This window comes from Setaria viridis, chromosome 5 (assembly GCF_005286985.2).
Source record: "Setaria viridis chromosome 5, Setaria_viridis_v4.0, whole genome shotgun sequence".
Lineage (NCBI taxonomy): Eukaryota > Viridiplantae > Streptophyta > Magnoliopsida > Poales > Poaceae > Setaria > Setaria viridis.
In genome coordinates this window covers 21,369,518-21,388,065 of record NC_048267.2, presented here as the reverse complement: position 1 = coordinate 21,388,065, position 18,548 = coordinate 21,369,518, and the positions used below count along the sequence as shown (strand labels likewise).

At 43.6% G+C, this 18,548-nt stretch overlaps 1 protein-coding gene across 1 annotated transcript; it reads right to left on the bottom strand.

The window, feature by feature from the left end:
- Nucleotides 1-4,233: 4,233 nt before the first annotated feature.
- LOC117857143 (nicotinamide adenine dinucleotide transporter 2, mitochondrial) lies at nt 4,234-12,893 on the bottom strand. The gene is made up of 9 exons (XM_034739648.2): nt 12,598-12,893; nt 12,389-12,490; nt 11,405-11,511; nt 10,462-10,510; nt 9,759-9,871; nt 5,525-5,619; nt 5,322-5,410; nt 5,134-5,228; nt 4,234-4,807 (listed from the first exon to the last, which is right to left on the bottom strand). Exons 1-9 carry the CDS (start codon nt 12,674-12,676, stop codon nt 4,586-4,588), a joined length of 951 nt encoding a protein of 316 aa, XP_034595539.1. The 5' UTR covers nt 12,677-12,893; the 3' UTR covers nt 4,234-4,585.
- Between the last annotated feature and the right edge of the window lie 5,655 nt (nt 12,894-18,548).

The window sequence follows — 18,548 nt, the reverse complement described above, 5'->3', positions numbered from 1 at the left end:
TAGCACATGTCTCCACATGTGTCCACATTATTAGTTCAACATCTCCATGTCCATGACTTGTGAAACATAGTCATCAACTAATACATGTGCTAGTCTAATATTCATGTGTGTCCTCACATGAACTCCGACTAGGGACAACTTTAGAATAACCATACAAGTAAAGAGTTTCACATACAATTCACATAATTGCAAATCAATTCAAGTAGCCTTCAATGGATATTCAATGAACACAACATACAAATCATGGATACAAATGGAATATCATCATCTCTATGATTGCCTCTAGGGCATACCTCCAACAGAATCATCTCAAGATAACTAAGCTAGGGAGAAAGACTAAGAGTTAGCTCTAGATTCATTTGTACTTCCTATATACTGCACAAATTATACAACCATAACATACATATACATTGTATAGAACTCAGGCTTATGCACCCAGGCACACACAAAGAGATAGTACCCATACTGGTTCCACCCAGTAAAGTTACTACTAATTTCCAAACTCCTACAGCATACCCGAACGTGGGGGATTACGAAGGACCAACAGGGTTATCACCACTTGCAGCCTACCCCTATCAACCCATGGGGCAAACTTATATCCAATGAGGCTAAGCAATTCAAGCACCATACTTGCATTGTTAACAACACTCCAGCCATACCGGGCTATTGTATCAATGGCTGAAGCTGCCATAGAAATGGCCATTGAATCGATGTCGTAGCATAGATCAATTAAGCTATACAAGATATTTATGCACACAGAGTATAACATGTAGCATGGTCTTAAGGCATACATGGACATATATATGTCTATATTATGATAGCAAGGGTATTAGACTAGCATACGAGCGTATAAGCCTAGCATATCAACATAGCAAGGATATATATCTAACTCATGCATATGAGAACCTAACACAACATTATATAAAGAAGATGTATACTTTGAATAGAATAAAGTCATCCTAGGAATAAAAGATACAAGAGCCATACCTTAGATGCCAAGGAGACCTGGAACCTGAAGTAGAGCTACTCTAGCCTAACTCCACTAACTTGGTAACTAAGAGGGAGAGAGTGATTCACTAGTTGTGTGTGTGTGTCCTAGAATGGAGCCCCTCCTCTCATATTTATAGGCTCCAAGAGGTGGTTCTGGCAGAGAGGATCTTCGGGGAACATGCCATAACCGACGTAGGGGAGTGACCACCAGTCACCACATGGAAGCTGATCTCGAGGGGAGGCAGAGGCAGTTCGGCCGATCCAAGGGTTCGGCCGAACCCCTGGTACCCCTCTTGCAACCACCTTCGCGTGGTAGTCTGACATGTGGGTCCAAATGGCAGTTGTGTGCTTTATCCACCTAAGGCGGATGTGGTAGTTTGTGGGCCCTTCAATCCATGGGATGCACACGTGGCGACCTCCCATTGGCCAGAAGCATGTTTCTTAAATCCATAGAGGGTGCTTTCTCCATCCTTTTGTGCTTATTCACCTGTAACCAAATATTCTCCAAGGACAAGTGAAACTACATTATTCGAAACCAAATATGCATATAAGAAATGTTAATCCTCCTTTATTCTTGAGTATATTGACGGTCATATTTGGTACTTAATGCTCGTAAACACTCTGTCACTAGCATTTATGGCGGCAACAAAATGGCAGGCGGTGGTGGATAGGGACAGCACAGGAGAGGATAGGGGCTACCGTTGCTCGGTGACTAAGAAGGCCAAGGGAGGGGCATTGGTGTAGCAGCACGTGGCGGCGTGGTGGAGGCAGCGGCGGCCGCGGTAAGTGCGGCGTCCGGCGGAGTGGCGCCGGCGACGGCGCTAGCAAGCGGCGGGGGACGCGGCACTGTGGACGAGGGGGCATTGGCGGTGATGGCGAGGGGGAATGCTCTTGGCGTGGCAGCGCGAGGCATGGGGATGCGAGGCACGGTGGCGGCAATGGCGGCTTGCGGCGGCGGTGGTGCCGGGAGGTGGGGCTAGTCAGGCCGCTATGGTGGGCTGGCTGAGTTGGGCTGAGGCGAGCGATTTGAGTCGTCATGAGTGGGCTGGAGAGCGTGGATGGCTGGGCCGCGTGGCCAGTTGGGTCAGGAGTGTGTGCGCGTGAGAGGCAGAGGCGGATTGGGCCAAAAGAAGGGGTGGGGCTAGAAATGAGGTTGCCAGCCTGCACAGGGTTTCAATGAGAATTCCTATAGGTTTTAAAGTATGAGTTTGGATGAGACGTAGAAATAGAGCTTTTTGGTGGGGTTTGGGTGTTAAGGTGCTTGGATAAATTTAATATTAGGTAGGATTTTTAGAAATGAAAATATTTTGAAAAGATTTCTAGGACTTTGATGTTGAGAGGACAAGGTCAAGAATTTGAATGCTATATTCGGATAATATTCAAAAGGAGTTGACATAGGATTTAAATAGGATTAATATTTGAATGGAATTCAAATATTATTTCTAAGGGTTTTAGAGGAAGGGTTTATTGAGAGAGATATTTCCTAGGATTGGGAGGAAAGATTGTCGAAGAATTTCTAGAGCAATCAAATGCATCACACATGTAGTTTTAATGCATAGTAAAAAGAAGTTGAATAATTTTGAGAAAATGAATTTGTATTAAGTTTAGAGAAAAATTTTAATCAGTCCGTATTTTTAAATATTCTACAAAGCGGAATGTTACACCGATGAGCCTTGAAGATAACGCGGGAGGCCATGAAAGCAAACAACATAGGAGTTTCCGGCAATGGCGGCGTGCGTCATGTCGTTCCTCCGTGGTCGGCCCCTTTGCACTCCTGCGTGCGGCGCCGGCTGTTCCATCCTACTCCCGCGGGCTGCGACGCCTCGCGCCCTGCGGCCCCTACGCCGTCCGCTCCCTTCGCCCCTTTCCTCGTGTGGCCCGTCTGCAGGCGACGCCGGCGCAAGGCCGGTGCGACGTCGACGATGCATGGCCTGACAGCGAGTCATGCCTCGAGCTCCAACTCATCCGCTGCGGCCGCATCGAGTTGACAGTTTGCCACCGCTACAGTCAGGTGTAGCCTCTGAATCGTGATGCCAAAGTGATGTCAATGAATCATCCAACCCGTGTCTCCGAATAGACCAGTATAATCCAGCAGTTCAAACTCAAATTAGAGGCCTTACAATCATTAGCTATTTTGAATGGGTTCAGGTAATTGACTAAAGTCTAAAACATGCATTGCTTCCCAGGGCTATATTGGTCTCTGTGTAATCCCAAATGCAACTCTAGTACCCGAATTAGAGACATCATTGGTATTAAGATTCAGATGGAGCAATCATATTATTTACAGAGAAAGGCCTGTGTTTAATCAACTAGTACTTCCTGCAGATGTTGCCATATTTTTGTTGCTCTGTTTTTGTTAACCGAGGGAAGAAAATATTAATGCCTACAGACTACTACTCCTGCAGCCCGCGTGGAGTACTAATTTACTGAAAACAGAAGGATGAACTGCTTGTGTCGAACAACTCCTGCAGCCCGCGTCGAGGCGCAGCGTCGTGATCGGCAGAGAGGGCAGACGGTGAGACCACAGCGCCGCGATCAACACGTTGCACGGCAACAAGATCGTGGAGGCGCTGTTTTTTCCTTCAGGCAACGCTGTCCTCGGGTTAGGAGATGGAACAACGGCCTTTGTTGAATGTTGATGCAAAAAAGTCACCAAGTGACCCCCACAAATGGATCATGTGGTGCGAACGCGCGATGGCAGGTCCGCTCGGTGGAGCGCTACCCGCCAGGGTGTCGCACCGGGGTTTTCCCCAAAATTAATTCCACGGGTTCTCCGCATATAGTTGGAGCCACAATAATAACTGTAATGTGCTTATCACCTACGAAGCATGCGCATAGGGTCCATATGTGCGTGTAGTTGTATACATTCAAATACTACACTTTACCGTACCATATTTGTCCAGACTAAAAACAGATCTGATTGGTAGGAATTTGATTGTTTGAATGCATAATAAATGATTGGTAGGAATTTGATTGTTTGAATGCATAATAATATTTATGAATCAAAACGATCCATAATGATAACTGTGACGTGCTTATCACATATGACACCTACGAAGCATGCGCACAGGATCACAAAGGATCACAATGGTAACTGTGATGTACTTATCACCTACTAAACATGCACACAGGATCCGTATGTGCGTGTAGTTGTATACGTTCATATAGTACACTGTACCATAATTTGATTGTTTGAGTGCATAATAATATCTATGAACCTAAAAATGTCAAAATGATCCACAATTTGGAATGGAGGGAGTATATGCGATATATGATCAACTGTAATAAACCTGTCACATTCCTTTCAAACTTAAAATCAGTAAAAAAAATCGGCAATTAGCAGATTGGCATCTTTTGCAGACAAGGATTGACTCCTTCCTAACAACAGTTTGGAAAACACGCATAATAGAAGTTGTATAACGTCATAATATTTCGGTTCTCTCACCAAAATCTGTGTTTAACAGCCACCACTTCGTCAGTATGGGAGAATGGCAATGCAACCATGTTAACCAACCATTACACCCGCAGCTAGATTGGAGGTCATCTCGGCCAGAATTTCAATCTCAATGGAACTTTGCTGGCTTCAAGTGTTTGATTACGGGACCAAAAGCTGGTGCATGAGTCGATTGATCATCTCATAGCTGGTAAAAGTAATGACAGCATTTGGGGTGGTTCTCAGCAAGTTGGTAGCACAGCCTCGGTAGAAGCCAGGGAAACCCTCCTTCTTGTACACTTGCTTGATACAGTCAGTTACACCACTATACCGCATGGCACCATGATCATTACGGCCTTGTTCTTGCAATTTGGATCGTACAACCTGTCAACATAAGTCAATATCTAAATTTTAAAACAGGGAGGGAGGGGGAGAGAGAGAGAGAGAGAGAGACGCTTTAAGTGCCTATTACACATCACCAAGAGAGTCAACGGACACGAACAGTTTGTTACTTTACTTTCAGCCCCTCTATTAGCTAAGGCCAAAGTTGTCATATCATAGTGATCAATTAAAAGAAATGAATGACAATCACATGCTAAACTACCTGGCCAAAATTATAAGATGCAATGTGAGCAGCTTGAGAAGGGTGGATGAGAAAAATCTATGTTCATGGAAAGATACTAGGAAATGCACAGTATCAATAAACATACCTCGTGTGGGTATGTAATTATTGAGGCTGCTACTTTGGATCCTGATGAACACATAGCTACTTGTGTAGGGCTGAGTTTATCAACTGTAGTATTGTCTGGAAAAAAAAAAGGTGTGCACAGTCAATCTTTTACATGTTGATGATGGATGATCAATCTTCATTCACATTTTCTGTAGCAGATATTGTTACCTCTTTTAGCAAAGTATAGTTTCACCTTTTCATAGACTGGGAGCTGGATGGCTACATGAGCAACCCCAACTAGAGAAGGCAGGAGACCACTAGGATCACAGAGAAAAGAATCAAGGGCACATTAGGTCAACAGATAGTTAAATGAAAACTATGAAATAGAATGAAACAGCACAATGTGCATTGCAGTTAGATGCACAATCTACCTGTACAATCCACGGATTCCTTCTTCTTTTGCAATCCGCTGCAAAGCAGATAAGATGCTTTGGTAAGGCACTACTCCAGGTCTCATCCCTTGTGTCTTCAATGGAAAACATGGAATACAGCAACGGTTAGATATCATCCAAAGTGACATAGAGATGCAAGTGTGAAAGATAACAGTCCCTCAAATAAGTAATTGCTACTAACTCAAGACCAAGAGCAGACTATAAAGGCTCAATTATTTACTGCAAACCGTACTTTGAATCATTGCTAAAAGGCATTCAAGCAGTTCTCCTGAACTTCATTTAGACTATTGATGGAAGTAAACTGTTTATAAGTGTGATGTGATCTTCTGGTTGTCTAAACACCTAGCAAACGTTTTCAGCCAGTCACTAACCATAACATATGTTTTGTTCATGTCATGAAAAATCCTTCACTCAAACAAATTGACAATCATATTAACCAAAGCAAACCATTGGTTCGATCAGGAAAACTCCAATTCAAGCCAGCTTCAGTATGGCAGTTTGATCTCGCTAAAAGATCTCAACTTTTCCAAAAAAAATAATAATTATAAAAAGAGGCATGATGCTGTTCCAATCCCATGCACTACGCAGGATTCAAACTTCCAATTTGTCGGCTTTGCCTCCATGTAGACTCAGAAACTCCAAAGCTGAGGTTCAATTGTGTAAATACAGATTCTAAGTTATATATGCAAAGGTAAAACTGGCACATGTACATCAATGTGAGTTAAACACTACTCAAAGATAAGAAAACAGTAGCATTTTAGACTGCGTTTGAACAGACAAACCAGTGAGCTGCTGAACTGATTGGTTTACTCACCAGGCTGTCTTGGTGAGTGACAACATGAATAGGAATGCAATCATATAGATGGGGTGATGCATTTTTATGTATAATATGCTGCGTTCGGTGTTAAAACATTCAGTGACTCATTAGTTCATTCTTTATAAAGGTATAAAAAGATTTACTCCTACTTCCAAAGTTTATGACGTAAACTAGACTTCTTACTACATGTTACTGTGCATTTAGTCTTACCTTTCTGATATCTCAAAAGAAAAATATTTAAGATGGCCTTAATATTAAAATAACAATATGACCCAGTCGGCGATCAAAGAATGAATAAAACAAGAATTTCAGTTCTGCTATGACTCATTGATAGGTTCAGCCTTTTGTTTTGTTGACTAAAAAACAAGGTACATTGCCTCAACATGCATATTGACATATTGTTAGGTTGCCTCATGCATGGTAATCACATGTGTCGCCCTTCCACCAATCTCAGACTCCTGATCCTAGGCGCCAAACATGCTTTAAATAAGATGCTTCAAGTGAAATAATTTGGAATGGATGCCACATAAACTGCATATTTAGCTAACAATGCTCTGATTCTTTGCAAAGTACAAATTCTACAGTTAGTTGTGCAAACGCGTCTGGCATGCAGATTCAAAGGGCGTACCGAGTCCTGAAAGCTTCCACACAAGGTGGGGTCTGGGGAAGGGAATTCCTAGATAGCCTTACCCTTGCAAAATTCCAGTAAATTTTGCAAAGAGACTGGTTCGAACCCAGAACCTCTAGCCACTAGGCCACAAGTGGAGAGTCTCTACCACTGCGTCAGGTCCGCACTTCAGCATACACATTCAAAGTCAAAAATCATATCGATTGCAGTTTATGATATGGTCCAAACATGTGAGGATCCATTAGAGATGCATGCAAAAAAGACGGCACACCTAGGAGGGCTCACGGATGGTGCTAGTAGTCAGAAAACAGAAAGTGCTAAGTTTTAGAGTTAATTATGGTTAAGAATATCTAGTATTATTTTCTTATATGCCAAGTCACAGTCTCCATCTGCATCATGAGCTGGCTTGCCCATTATATATTATATGCCACCAGAAAGTTGTGCAATCCCTGAAATACCACCAAATCAAACTCCAAATGGTGTGCTTCCACACCAACCCTCATGCTCAATTGCCAAGCACCCGACTCTTCCAACCCGAGGTTTTATCCTACTACCCTTCGTTGCATCCTATTGTGATATTGTGCATCATCAAAGCAGGATTGTTTTTGAAAGCAATGGCAAGTAAGAAAGCGTCTATTGTTCAGTGGTATTCAGAGATCCAATCCAAGAGCTTTCAAAATTTCCAGTGGCATCTAAAAAGCCATATAGGGCTTGTTTGGATAGAAGAGGATTGGAGTGAAACGAAGGGGGTTGAGTCTAGAATGAACTAATTTCCCCTCCAATCCCTCCCATTCCACTTCAATCCACTACTATCCAAACAAGCCCTAAAGGACTTATTAGGGGATTCAGGGGGCAAGTAAAAATAAAGAGGTGTTCATTCCATGCCTCTCACGTTTACTCCCTCCGTTCCATGAAAAGTGCAATCCTAGCATTTGAAAAAAATACCATAAAAGAGTGCAATCCTAGGAATTAGATCTAACTACCTGCCTAATTAAGTGGTCAGATTTGATTCGCATGCCAAAACTTACTGCATGTGGCCAATAAATGAGGGTATGGGAGTCTTTTCACACCACCACTAATCTGTCTAAAAAAAATTAGAATTGCACTTATCATGGGACAGAGGGAGTATGCTCCATCCCTCCCTCCACTAGGTTGTTTAGCTTCATCATCACAACAAGAGCATCAGATCAGGATACCAATGACTGCCAATTCCTCATAATCACAATCTGTGTTCTAGAACTAAAGCATATAACAAGTTATAATTTTAGCTACTACTGCCTCCAGTCAAAAGTGGGTTGCCTGCAATCAACCATTTCAAACTTCGATTAAGTATTACTTTTTACATATTGGGGTTGAATATTTGAAAAATGATATGGGTGATTTGTCTCAAAAAGTAGTTTCATAATAGTATAGTTTAGCTATAGTTTATAAATATATTTTAACAAAAATAGTAGTCAAAGCTGTGTATCGGGGACCTTGTCAATGTTCAAAACAACACTTATTTATGACTACAGCCTCTGGAGGAGGGAGTGTTTAAAGATGCTACTAAAGATGCGATCTTTCCAGAGTTGTTTAATATCATAAAAAGCACAAGAACCAATCTACTTGCATAGAAATATACAAAAACGCAAAAGTTAAAACGCGAGCAGTTCAAATGATAGAAACTAGCAATTCTTATGATTCTATTGAAATAAAGGTCATCAGAGGACTTAGGGCGACACTCCTTAGTCATCTGGTGTTAACTTTTAAAGTTCTTTATTACAAGCAGTAGACTTAGTTAACTGGCATAGTAGTGCAGGAGTCAAATGCCTAAGGGTGCAGCTCATACAGCAAGCCCCCAATAAAAAAACAATATCTTTCAGTTCCTAGAAGAGAATTTATATCCAGCACGGTAACAACCAAGACGCAATAAATCCTGCCACATCTCCAACACACTGGCAGAAAAGTCACTCTCCAGCAACTGAGGACAATGGTTTACTGACATCTTTTGACACCTTGTGTATGACTTAACCCAACATGTACATGTAATTTGTAGAGAACATATGAAGTGAAAAAAAAGAACGAATACCAAAAGAACATGCAAGGTTTAATTAAGCGCATTGAAGCTGAGACATTACTGTTATTTGAGGAACAAAATATAGGCAACATTAGAGCTATTAATTGTTTCAAGGAGGCAAAACACCAAAAGATTAGGTGGCATTTGATGAAGTCAGATAGAACAATGAGATTGTTCTGTGATACTAAGGTGTGGATGTAGGGAAAACGCTACACAAGCTTTATATTCATGTTAAGCCATGACAATTACTCACTGTCACTGAACCATGACCCATGTTTTTTCTCGAATGCGCCAACCATGACCTATGTTACCCAGGCAGGTATACAATTGGAATGGTGTCCTCTTTGCCAAACGATTATGCACCTCAACCAACAGAAATGTGCGAGCAATATTTATGATTACAAACCAAGTTGTGCTATCACCCCTGCAAAGTTGCAGGAGATAGCTCAGTACTTTTGCAGAAAGGTTTAAATTGGCAAAGATCGCCAAATGATGACATGTTGACAGGGTGAGGCACATGTCACTGACACATGGGATGGTATTTTCCAATTTGGAAATCATTTCAGGGCACTAACAATACTGTGTAGAAAATAACTGTATGTCGAAATCATATGTAAAACCATAAAACCTCAAGAAGTGACATGCCTTTCCTTCGAAGATAAATACCAGACATAGAAACATAGACAAACACAAACTTTACAATATAGCGTACTTGTAGCCTAGTCTTCACAACCCATAGTGGATTTGTTGCAGTAGCTGTTGCAATTCCAGCACATGAAGCAGCAAGAACATTCGCTTGGACAGATAGCTCACTGTTATTACCATCTGCATAATGAAAAAGTATTGTTAGTAGTTGACAAAGAGTTTGTGCATAGATTCTATCTGCATTACAAACAATTTACAATGAGAACAGCAGATTTAGCTTGAGTTGCAGTATAATAAAGTTAATCACACATACACAACATGAACAGGCAACTGTAGCTGCAGAAATAAGTTAGAACTTTCAAAAAGCAAGTAGCATTGGCATGGTATCCAGAAAAATTGACTACAATAAGCAGGCAGCAGACAAAGCTATAAAAACTTTCTCGTATTGAACAGATTAGTGTTATGAGTAATAATATATGCGGTTTACGCAATAGAGTACCATATTAATGTATGGTTTTACACAACAGAGTGCCATAATAATATATATGGTTTACTCTAATACATACAAGGATTATGCAACAGAGTATCATATACATTTGAAATGCTCGATTAACTGAAATGAAATTAAGAGATGGATAAAAAGACAAAAAATCCCATTCAAGCACATTTGCCACCACAAGAATTGTTTGACATCTCTGGCTCTTCAACATTTCACATATAAACGCAAATTGATGGATGTAACACACTACTTAAGGACAGTTGTATTTAACCTTCCGAGTGAAGAAGTCCCTTAACATGATTGTAAACCGAAAAGGTTACCTGCATGCAGAAAAAGGCAGGTTTACTTGTTTTGCTACATAGTACATACCATATATAAAATTGAGAATTAACAAGGAAAGTTCAAATAATTGAAGCGCGTAGACCAAAGATCAACTACCAGTTCTGATGCACACAATCATAGTTTTAGTTGATATGGAGCACTAGGTGGCCCAACCCCTAAACTAGGAAACAGAGAAAAAGTTCTAAAACAAGAAGCGAAAAGACCATCACATTCCAAACTAGTGTTTCTTCTACCTGATTATGGAAACAGGGAAATGTTTTCAACGAACATTCATACTCAAGATATTCAAACTCTATCAGATATCATTGGCAGACTCATCCAAGATGGGAATCGCTAACTTCTACTATCAAAAAAGTATATACACAACATGTTCCTCCCCTCACCCACCTCCCACGGAAAACCTTAAAACCTCACCAAAACAGCCTTGTGTTTCCTTAAAAAAATAGCTCACCACTAAATGGACCACTTGCCTAACCAAACTGCCAATACTATCCTTTTCATGACAAAATTAGATCGTATCTCCACATCATATATCACTTATATCATTTATTACAGTACATTGAATATTAAGTAACAAGAAAGGCCCCCCGCTAGCAAGCAAAAAATGCAATAAGATCTCTAATCATGCGTCCCAAAATTGGGTGCATTTGAGTTTAGCCTTTACTCAAAATATATAATAAATCCAGTGCGATCACATCAGATCAGGACAAGGCCAAGTATCTGAGCTACAGTTATAGCTCATTGGTTGTTCAACCAAACCACACATGGGCAACCAAACATGAAAGAAGTACTGAGCTAAAACTCTATTGCATCAAAGCAAAACAGTTCTGCCAGCAGTGCTTATAAAAGATGTATGATGAACAATTCCTTACAGCCCAAGTCGGAAACAGTGCTACAATTGTTGGTGAAAGACCACGATACAATCCAGGCAAGCCTTCATTTTTCAATATCTGCTGAAAACCAGAAATAATCACCCTACCTAATAAAGATAGAAACAGAAATCAGAAAATAAGACAAACATAAAAAGGCGGATAATAAGTAGACAATTTTACCACAAAACAAATGAAGTTTGTTTGGTATTGGTAGTATTTAAAAGTTAGAATACATGCTAATGAAACTAGTTATTCCTGAGTATCCAATTCTTATCTATCGTGGTTCCTATGTTCATGATCAATACAGCAAGATACATGAATATCGCACCACATCCATTATCTAAAATAAATATGGCACCACGTCTCTCAAGATAGCATAACCATACATTATGAAGATTTTATCTTCAAAACTTAGTGCATATCTCCGCATGTCATATGCCTCCTCTTCAAAGACAGACTTTGCATAATTGGAAGGAAAACTTGGCAAGAAGGAAAAAATATTTCATCATGGTCTCCAAATTAAGCATTAGAATATTCAAAAGAGCACTCAAGTCTTAGGAGCTTAATGAATGGTAATATTAGTATAACATGCCCTCATATTGAGAATAATTAGGTTCAACACCAATGTTCTATCCAACCAATTGAGAATATCATACCAACTCCAAGAGACAATGCAGCAGCAGTTACATTCCACAAAAAATGGATAGGATTTTTCTACTTAAACCTTCTTCAATATTTGTAGTATGATTTAGGCCATGACCAAAGGTGAAAACACCAACATTATATCAAATCATTTCTTGGCAATTTAGGCCAGGAAGAATCTGTATCCATTCTATAACTGTAAAGAGTCTACATCGCTTCGATTGCAATCCCGAAACCATCCAGCTCCCATATCTCTGATGAACCCGGCAGCAAATAAGCACGAAATGGAGTACATAGCAGACAAAAGTAGCAGGCAAGCAAGCATGCGCTGAGGTAACTTACCAGGCGGCGCAGCACCTGAGGAGAAGTTGGAAGGGAGACCGTACACCTGCAGCCGCGTCTTGATCACGTCCAGCGGGCAAAGTACCGTCGCCGAGATCACCCCTGCACCAGCACCCACCACGCCAGAAATGGAAGGAATCAGGGCCCACAAGCACCATCACAACCACAGCCGCAAGCCGGAGCCTGAGGGGAGTTGGGAGCAGAATTACCTGCCGAGCCGCCGGCGACGGCGTTGCAGGCCGCCTCCCGGAGCTTCTCCCGCGCGCCGCCGCGGCCGCCTTCCGACATCGCCGGCAGAGGCGCCTCGGGAACCGAAAGCTAGAAACCAACGAAACCGTCTCTCGGAGTCCACCTTGCAAACGGCCGCTAGAAGAGGCGGAATCCCGATGTCGAACTCCGGCCGTGTCGTGGAGGAGCCGGATCGGGGTGGCGGTAACGGGCGGCGCGAGGGGGAGGCGCGGCCGAGGATGCTTCGCTCGGTGCTGGTAGTGGGTAACACCCCCCGGGGGGGGGGGGGGGGGGGGGGGGGGGGGGGGGGGGGGGGGGGGGGGGGGGGGGCGTTGTGGGGAGGTGGAGGGATGATGCATCTGGGAAACGTGACGCATCCGATGCGGCGTGGCCGGCCGCTCTGCTTCGGTGCTTCCTCAGCAAGCGGGGTAAACACGCGTCCATTGGACTTGGGGGGAGGGAGGGAGGGGAAGCAACATAACTTTTAGAACTCACTGGAGTCGGCGGCGCGCTAATGACGTGATTAGTTGTAATAAAATGGGTTAGCGTTAAGAGTTGGGAAAAAATAAAATTGGTAGTACTAATTAAGCAATAGCATGCACTTATATTTATGACTTGATGCGACGGAGAAATTATGATTTTAATAATAACGATTAATGCCCAGCATGCAATAGTATAAGCATTAACTTTAAAAAAGTTGCGTAATTCTTCCTATATATTCATCAATGTAAAGCCCTTCCGCCGGATCCGTGCTGCCGTTCCGGCCTACGCCACCGCCGTCGCGCGCAAGGACGCACTGCGCGCGGGCCTGGAGCCACCCTACACCGGATCTGCGTGGCCGTTGTCAGCCCAACCCGGCGCGACCCCAGATCTGGGGCCTCATGCCTGGCCGCTGGTTTTGACAAGGGGAGATGAGAGACAGGGAAAGAGAAGGAGCCCGCGAGGGGATACCGGCGGCGGGCGACCAGCGAGGCAGCGGGACACGAGGCGGCCCAGCTCGGCGCGGGTGTGGGCGCGAGCTGCCCTAGCTCGGATACATCGCCACAGCCACGGCAGCGGGCGACGCGCGGGGGTAAGACGGCGGCCGGCGCGGTTGTGCCGCACGCCGCTCCCACCCGCACCCACCCATGTGCCGACTGCCTTACCCTGCCGCCCCGCTGGCCGCGCCGAGCCGAGGCAACTCGCGCCCACACACCAACTATCATTGTTATAACATCTGAAAGTACACTGAATCATTGTGAGGAGAAATAAAATTTTAAAAAATAATAAATAAGTTAAAATAACCTAATAATCGATATTTGACTTCCTACCTGCGAGGAAAGATCAGAAAGTGGCGACAAGTGAAACACAAATTGAGGAAACGATTCAACAACAGTTCAAACACGATCCACCTTCATCCATAGAGTGAGTTTGATCATATACTTCGCACAAAAAGGCTTATAGGAAGGCTTCATATTGACCTTACCAAACGAATACACACCACCTTTTTCGTGCATTCGTCATGTCATGCAAGTACCAGGCATGGAAGTTGTGTTCTGTGTGTCTATATATTGTAGTTGTGTGATATCCATCAATCGATAACCTGATATATGTTAAATTAATTAATTGTAATTATTTATCATCAGTTTGCTGAAAATATTTGAAGTCTGAATTTTTGAATTGAAATCGTCGTGAAGATTAATTAATTGAAGAAAGGATATTGTTATTTGAGACGTGGTTACCACGAAGCAATGTTCAAGGGAAATAGAAGCAATGTTCAAGGGAAATAGGTAGCTGTTAAATTTTAAATGAAGGCTAAGGTTTAAAAACATGTTTATTTTGCGACAATACATTGAACTCGGGCCGTGTTGAACTCGACCCAACTATGAGGTCGCAGTGAAAGTCTGTGCATATTCAGGTTTTATTCATTGACCAACTACGAAGTCACAGCAGAAGACTACATATGTGAGTTTTATTCATATTTTTTCCCCACTCTATCTCTAACTTCTGAATTGATCGTCATGAAGGACCTAAGTAAAGTTGGGATGCAGCAATCTTGAGGTGTCTGGTTGAGGGCCTGTTTGGTTCCTCTTGCTTATTATAAGCAGCTAAAAGTTGCTTATTTAGAGTTGCTTATTTTTAGTCTAGTTGTTTGGATACCCTTGCTTATGAGGATTGAATGAGGTGGACATTGTCATATTTGCCCCTTGTGTCTCTTTGCCTCCCCACGCTTCTTCTTTCCTGCACACGCCCGATCCCGAGGGCCGGCGGCGGGCAGGGAGCAGCAACAGGTGGCCAGGGCGGCGGTGGGGCGGGAGCGGCGGGCGAAGGCCGTCCGCCTGTGGCGGCAGCGGGGCGGGAGCGGCGGGTGGCGCGGATCTGTGGGGGGAGGCCGTCCGCCTATGCGGAAGGGGAGGGGCCGCTGGCGCCCGGCGCAGAAAAAGGGGAGGGGCTGCTGGTGCCCGACGGCGGTGGGGATGGAGGAGCTGGCGATGGGGGAGGGGGGAGAGAGGAGTAAAGTGCATTGAATGAGGGCAGGAGTTGTAAAGTGCACCTTTTAACCCCCATAAGCAATCCAATAAGCAAGGGTGATTGGTTTCATAAGCAAATAAGTTGCTTATTTTTAGTTGCTTATGCATAAGGCCTGAGACGGCGGCGGAACTACCATGATGTGTGTGTATAGAGCCTGAGGCACGCCTTTTTCAGGTCAGTTCAGAAGCTGCCGAGCGGGACAAGATGCTCACTGCTCTCTTCATGGCGGAAACGGCGACGTCTGCCCATATTACTTATCAGGTAGGGGTGTTGGATACCCCTGCTAAATTTTAGCATATTTGATACTAATTAGAAGTATTAAACATAGTCTAATTACAAAACTAATTGCACAGATGGAGTCTAATTCGTGAGACGAATCTATTAAGCTTAATTAGTCCATGATTTGACGATTTGACGATGTTTAATAAGTCCATGATTTGACGATGTGGTGCTACAATAACCATTTGCTAATGATGGATTAATTAGCCTTAATAGATTCATCTCGCCAAAATTAGTTTTGTAGTTAGATCATGTTTAATCGATCCGAATATGTTTAGTCTAGTCCTCCTAATTAGGATCCGAATATCTGATGTGACCTGAAAGAACATCCCTTAGATTAAAACCGGAAGCAATAGAAACAACCGCTAAGCTAGCGCAGTCAGCAGGCAGTAACTGAAATTATTTTTCTATTACAACACACAGGAATAAACATTTCTAAAAAAAACTATCAGTTACATCATAAATCCGAAGAATGATAACATTTTTTTTGACCGAATGAAGAATGATAGCATCGATTTTGATTTGATAGTTATTTATGCAACGACAACCTTTAGCCATCAGAAGTAGTTATTTATACAACGACAACCTTTAACCATCTGAACTGAATCTTCGCGACTCTTGTGATTAAATTATGTATGTCACCTTTAGTAATCTAGCTCAAAAATATTGCTATTGTCTGTTACAACTTGTGGCACACATGGAAGGCTATCTCTGGCTTCAGAGAAAGCATTGGCCTATCCATTTAGCTGCCCAAAGGGCGCAACATGAAACCTATAATGTTAAATAAAATTATCAAGACACTCCCTTTGGTAATCCTAATTCAAATGGAAGATGCTTCCCCTTCTATTTACACATCCTACATTCGGACAGGAAGCTGGTCTAGGCAGATATACATCTCTAATGCAAGATATCAGTCACCTTGATCCATGCTAATTCAAGCTAAAACTCTTCATGTTGAATCTCTCAGTCAAGGTTCCTACAAATGCAAACACCATAGCAAATACTTCCTAGAAATTTCTTGCATAAAATTTCAGTGCTTTGTATATGGTCAAGCTGGACCAAATACTATAAAATTTCTTGCATACGAATGAAAAAATTCATCTGCTTGTTTAACCCTAAAACATACTATGAATGAATACCAATTTAGAGATTGATCGGAAAACCAGGTCCTCTTTTGCTATGATGTACTTACCAGTATTCATCGATCAATATGTAATCGAGGATAACATTGAAGTGAAGCTTCTAAGAGTACATACTGCTGAATATCAATTGATAAGAGGGTGTTTTCTTTCCATGTTTGCACCATGCAACTGTCATCGTCAAAAGAAAATACACAGTAGCCTGAAATGGTTAAAATATTTAGCTTTCTCTGACCATACTAATTAAAGATTCACATGGATGGCAAATATTGAAAGGAAAACATAATCAGAGAGCAAAGGAGGTACCTGACTGGTCCTGAATAAGAGGTGATAATAAAGCAACCATTAGCTAGTTGGGATCAAAAAGTTTCCAAAAAACATGTACAGCATAAGAATCAGTTACCAATGAGTGGGGTGAATAGAACTGTACTGGACCACAAACTCAACTTACACATTTCTCCACACTACGAGGGTAAACCAAGGTGACCTATTGGGGGGGGGGGCAGCATGAGTGCACACCACCTAGGGTACCCCCCTAGGCGGGTTGCCGGTCTAAAACACCGACAGCTGGCATGCCAGGTAGGGGCGCTCGTCGAGTTTCTCAGCGCGAACTCAATGGCGAAAGTCATCATCAGGCCCGTCTTCTTCATCGAAGCCGGCGCCACCTTCGTCTTCGGATCCTGGCTCTGCATCGCCGAAGGCTCGGGATCGTTCCGGCGCCAGATCGTCGACACTCAGGAGACGAAACCAGAAGAAGTGACCGGAAAAAATCAAGATTTCAAAGTCAACAAGCTCAAGTTTGACTATGCGTCGGATTCCACTTCACCTCGGACTACACCAACGTCTCGCTCAAGGGTCGGGCTCCGCCGACCCCAGCACTCAGGGTTGGGCGAGGCGGAGCCTCCCTCAGGGTCGGGCGAGGCGGAGCTACCCTTCCACAGGGTCGGGCTTCGCCGACCCCAAGCCTCGGGGTCGGGCGAGGCGGAGTCTCGCTCAGGGGTCAAGCTCTCCCGACCCCAGGACTCAGGGTCAGGCGAGGCGGACTTCCACTCAGGGTCGGGCGACGCGGAGCTACTCCCTCACAGGGTCGGGCTCAGCCGACCCCTGGACTCAGGGTCGGACTCGCCTCAGAATCGGCCCCAGTCAGCATCTAAATCAGTCTCGACTTCAAAGCGGTTCCTGCATGGACTTCGCAACGCGACAAGAGTCTACCAAGATTTTCTTACTTGAGCCCGAGTTGAACTCGGGCATGACGAGGATGTTGACTCCGACTCATCCTACTCACCAAAAATACCATTATTTGGTCCAGCCCAAGGGTTGGTAATAACTTCGACACCACAAGGCAGATTCGTCCACTGGCCGGGATTGCGACCATCTTTCCTCGACCGCGACTACGACTCGCGCCTCGTCACCCATATAGACAACCTGCCGTACCAAGAAGGCATTCCACTTACATCCAACCACGAAGGAAGCTACACAGAGATTGCTACATCAAGTTCCGGAAGCTACTACCCGGATAGGGAGATACTTGTTATTACTCCAGTTAACAACCCGAGTACTAGCCAGAATAGAACCCCCAGGCGACTAGCACAAGTCGACAACATCTCTGACGATGAGTCTACAGCCGACAATGAAACTCCCGAACAGCGCAATCAACAAAGAGCGCGCAATGCCGCTCGAGCTGAGCGTCGACAGTCGATGGCTACAAATATCCCTATTACAAATCTTGAACGGGCTTTCAACGCAGTCCAGGCTCAGGAGCACAATACTCCACTCGCGGCTATCGCTTCAATCAACATTCTGACAACTCTGATGCCTCAAGATAAGGATAACCCAGCCACAGCTCAACTCGTGCAGCGGGGCAACGGACTAATCGCACAACTCGCGGAGCAAGCTTACAAGCTGCTTGACAAAGAATCACCAATCCCGTCCGTTCCTTGCATTACAGACGGAAGTAGGGGGGCCGCAGATAAAAATGTCGCCCCACGAAACGATGATGCAGT